At 44.3% G+C, this 4630-nt stretch overlaps 1 protein-coding gene across 2 annotated transcripts; it reads right to left on the bottom strand.

Moving 5' to 3' along the window:
- Nucleotides 1–4: 4 nt before the first annotated feature.
- Nucleotides 5–2453, bottom strand: LOC123075247 (probable histone acetyltransferase HAC-like 1). Of its 2 annotated transcripts, none has more exons than XM_044497902.1 (5): nt 2104–2453; nt 1622–1727; nt 1268–1502; nt 573–706; nt 5–480 (listed from the first exon to the last, which is right to left on the bottom strand). In XM_044497902.1, exons 1-5 carry the CDS (start codon nt 2235–2237, stop codon nt 262–264), a joined length of 828 nt encoding a protein of 275 aa, XP_044353837.1. In that variant the 5' UTR covers nt 2238–2453; the 3' UTR covers nt 5–261. The 2 variants fall into 2 exon arrangements, with proteins under 2 accessions (XP_044353837.1, XP_044353836.1); XM_044497901.1 differs by having other exon boundaries at nt 1241–1502; nt 2104–2450.
- Between the last annotated feature and the right edge of the window lie 2177 nt (nt 2454–4630).

Genomic DNA, 4630 nt, shown 5'->3' with positions numbered 1-4630 from the left:
TATATATATAACAACTCTGAAGAGTCAAATTTAACATATGGATACAATACAAGGGTCTTGCGACCAAGATACAACTCACAGCGGAAGCGAATATACCTTATACAGGTAAATAATACAAATGCCATAAGAAGACTTTAAAGAAAAGCAAATGACGTCCATATCCCTGTTAATGACATCCTTAATCAAACCTGCTTCTGAAATGTTACCACCTGATTTGCAGCACCCGCGGGTAAAAGAGGAAATAAAAAAGGGTGGATCAGGTCAGTCCATCGTCGGGAGGTAGACGCGGTGAAAACTGTTCATAGTTAACGTCCTACGGCAGGTCGGACACTTGCTCTGAGCCTGGATGGAGGCCTGGATGCACTTCTGGCAGAAGATGTGGCCACAGATGGTGGATGACGCATCAACCAGCTCATTCATGCAGACTGGGCAGCTAAACTTTGGTTCCTTTCGGATCTCCTTCAGAGGTGCACGGGATTTCTGCATCACCATGAGCTGCAGTTTGTAAGCAAGCCTTGGAGAGCTGGTATTACTGTACATGATATTTGAGAAGTACAATGCACAATTTTTACCAAGAATCTGTTGGTTGCAGGTGTGTCCGCTGTGTCTATCATGAGGTTGTTATTGCTGTCTCTGGGGTGATCTTGATGTGTAGGGTTCATCCCCAGAGAAAGCAGTGTGTTCACATGCTGATCAGGAGCTTCCCCTGGAAAGAAAGCAACACAAACCAAGTTAGTAAATGGAAACATAGTCCAAAAGGGGAAGACTAGGAAAAAAAAGGTGATATACACTAGAGCATACAGCTCCAAGACTGAATAGTACTCCCTCTGTCTCAAAATGTAAGACGTTTGTCAAAAGCCGTCTTACATTTTGAGACAGAGGGAGTATATGTATGTTCGAAAATGTTATAAATCAATATGGGTAAATACTGAGACTCAACAGTGTGATATCCCATTTCTAATTGATAAGAAAAAAATTTGGAAGCTAAGCGTCCGAAGGAAGATAATTAGTGTTAAATTCTAATAATGGATCTTTCAGGTTAACATTTCACTTACAGCTTTTTAGTCATACAATAGCTACTTAGTGGATGGTCTTTTCCAAACACAAAAGCTAGACTCCCAGAAAGGTGGTTTGTTAGGTGTTCTACAGCATGGTACAGAAGAATTTCAAAATAAGGTACACAGCCTGAAGGAAATAAGCACAAGTTCAGTAAAACTATCTGCGGCTGGCAGCAAGGTACCCATGTTGGCGTTCAGAGGAACCATGCCTGCACCAGACGACGAAGGGCCAATATCGCCTGTCACATAAGACATTCTAGAAGTTTCACTTGTGCCTTGCGTGATACCAGGTGTCAGAATCATCGTCCCATTGCCAGGGGAAGATGATATCTGTCTTGACAATTGTTGGTTCTGTTGTCGTTGTTGGTTCAGAGCACTCAACTGCTTGATAGCAAACTGCAAGTGCGGCTCAATTTGCTGCTTCATCATATTGTAGTACTCCGCCTGAACATATTTTTTTTTTAATATTAAAATGATGAAATGGTGATATTTAATTTTGCTCGGAAATGGACTTGATTGCTCGAAAGCCAAAGCTACAAAATAAGAAGGAAAGGGGTCAACACCTTGCTTGGGTATTTTCTAAACAAGAGTTCCTCAAGCCTCCTCGCGAGCTCCGGTAACCTCCTCCGCCAATCAGCCGAGGTTTGCTTCCTTCCTATATACTCGAATCTGCCAGTTCAATAACAAGTATATATAAAATTAAATAAAGAATTACCCTCCTTACTTTCATAACAAATTCAGACCATCAGGCATCTATCTTATAGCCTAAATAACCCTCAGAACTGAACAAAGTATTTAAATGCACCCCCAAAGTTGCCAAATGTGTATGCACAGCCCTTCTAAACTTCAAGGGAAGCCATTAATTTCGAACAGCACTATATCTGTGATCGCCTTTGCTTATAATTTTGTGAATGAAACAACGTAGTACCAGTAAGCATGATGCCTGATGGAATCTATTGTTTAGAGAATTCAATTCCAACCCATTTTCTGGAGCATGAATATCGATTATTTCCAACTGGAGCAGATAAGAGCACTGAACGCTTACATCTTGTCTCGGGTGCTGCCGCGCATCATCACGAACTGGGGATCGACCCACGCGTCCTGCGTCTGGCTTTGCGGCGGCGGCATCCCGACGGCGCCGACGACCTGATTCACCTGCGCAGTCTGACGCGCGTCCATCTTCGCGGCCAGCCGGGCGAGTCTCACGCCGGCCCGGTCAACCTCGGCGCAGCGCGAGCTGGATGCCGTGGGGGTAGGAGGGCCGACCAAATAGTAGGAGGTTGTGCGGCGGCGAGCGGCGGGCGGAGACGAGGCGGGGGAGACGGAGGGAGGGGGGAGAAAGGAAGGGGGCCTTGACCAATGGCGGACTACCCGAGCTGGACTGCACGAGCGGGGTCAATACTGGGTGGTGGGCCAGCGACGCGCTTCCCTTTTCTCTCTTCTCTTTTTGACGAGGGAAGCGTCCGTCTCGTTTTTTCTTTCTCAGTCTCTTCTGCCTTTACAACGTCCCGATTTTTTTAAGCTTTTATTTAGGACATGCCCTTTGAGAAAAAATAGTTTAGCATGTACATTGATTTTTTTTTTCAATACAAGCTATCACTAGTGGGTCTCATTAATGAATATTCTAAAATAAAATAAAGACTAGTACACATGCATCTCTATTCTCCACTTCAACCTTTTCAGCTTTTTACACCGGACTACACTTTTTCTCTCCGAACATCCGCCTCCTGCAGAGGATCCCGCTTCCCCATTTGAACCTACTTTTCCCGACATCCGATTCTACATGGCATGCGAGACATCACCCTGTGGCTATGCATTGGTCGGGTAAAGGTTGTTTCATGGTGTGTCTTTTAAAGACAGTTTTTTTTACGGGCAAGTCTTTTAAAGAGAGTATGGGCCGGCTATTGGTATGACGATTTCAACAGTGTTGTGTGGCATGGTGTGTTTCTTCAATTCTCTGAGCTGGTGGTGATGTACTGCAAGATTGTTATGTGTGGGGCGATACTTTAACCGATAATGCTTCATTGGTTTATGCATGGATCTCGTCTCAAGGGTTGAGTGACTATTGCGGTATTCAAAGACTAATATGGTGAGGGCATTTGTAGGTGGCCATTTCCCTTATTGTTGGTTTGATGTATTTTTCAATCTTCGGCGATGGCGTACAACCGAAGAAGGGCGGAGAATATAGTACGATTTTTAATATATATTTTTTTACTGGCCGTTCTGTTTCCAGTTGTCAATTCATTGTATTAGTTTTTGTTTTATTTGATTTGAATCATATCTAAGATGTCATCTAGATGTTGTTATTTAAAAAATGCAGTACAATTACTTTTTGCAAGAGAAATCCTATGGAATCGCCCTACAAATTGTGCCACGTATTAAACACTAATTTTGATTATACATCACACATTGCAAAAGAATTGGTATGAACCTGCAACTGTTTAAACTAACACTCTACTAGCAGCACTAACTTGCCACTTATGTAACTTGTAAAAATAACGTTCTACTTATGTATGAATATTAAGTTATCAACTGTCTGCTAATATATGGGTACTCAGCGTCGTACGATTCTCCGAAAGCTCTTCGGACGTCAGCAATTGAGCGGCGCACGCCCGGTTGGATGGTAACTGCCTGCGCTTGTATAAGGAGGTGGGTCAGCTCCAGGCCGCGTACACAACGCGCATGAGTGCAAATGGCGATGTGCCAAGACCCCTGGGTGCTTAGGATGTAGACCGGCGTGCCGACCTCTCTGTTGAGTCTAGGTAGGACTACGGTGTGTCGATCAGCCGAGGCCGGGCATGGCCAAGAAAAGTGTGTCTGGCCAAAGTTAATCGAGCATGTTGGGTAAGTTGGTGTACCCCTGCAGGGAAGTATATCTATTCGAATAGTCGTGTCCACGGTAACCGACACTCGGAGTTGTATCCCGATCTAGTACAACTAGAACTGGATACTTGTTACACTAAATGGATATGATGGCTTCGGGATCACTTTCTCGCAGGGAGTCGAGTAAGGATCTCTGAGCATTACTAAAATATACTTGTTACCTTATGATATGCCAATCTGAACTCTTCTAATGATACAAGATGCCGCAAGATGCTAGTCTTGATAGGCTAGGCCTTCCCTCTATTTTGGTATTTCTGCGGTATAGTCCAAAGATATAGCCCCATTCCTTTGAAACCGATGCATACTTAGCATAGATCTGATGTAAGTCTTGCGAGTACTTTGGATGAGTACTCATGGTTGCTTTGCTACCCCTTTTCCCCTCTACCTGATTTTTGCGATCACATGATGGAGCCCAGGAGCCAGGTGATCCCGCCGATGACTACTACTACCCTGACGGAGCCTACGACTACGTGGAGACCACCGACGACCAGGAGTAGTTAGGAGGCCCCAGGTAGGAGGCCTGCGCCTTTTCGATCTAGTTATCGTTGTTTTGCTAGCCTTCTTAAGGCAAACTTGTTTATCTTATGCCTATACTCAGATGTTGTTGCTTCCGCTGACTTTTGTATTCGAGCCTTCGTGGCCCTGGCTTGTAATATAAAGCTTTATGTTTGAATTTGTGTCTAGAGTTG

Source organism: Triticum aestivum, chromosome 3D, assembly GCF_018294505.1.
Source record: "Triticum aestivum cultivar Chinese Spring chromosome 3D, IWGSC CS RefSeq v2.1, whole genome shotgun sequence".
NCBI classification, from domain to species: domain Eukaryota; kingdom Viridiplantae; phylum Streptophyta; class Magnoliopsida; order Poales; family Poaceae; genus Triticum; species Triticum aestivum.
Note: the sequence above shows the minus strand (reverse complement) of the source record. Positions and strands in the feature narration are given on the sequence as shown.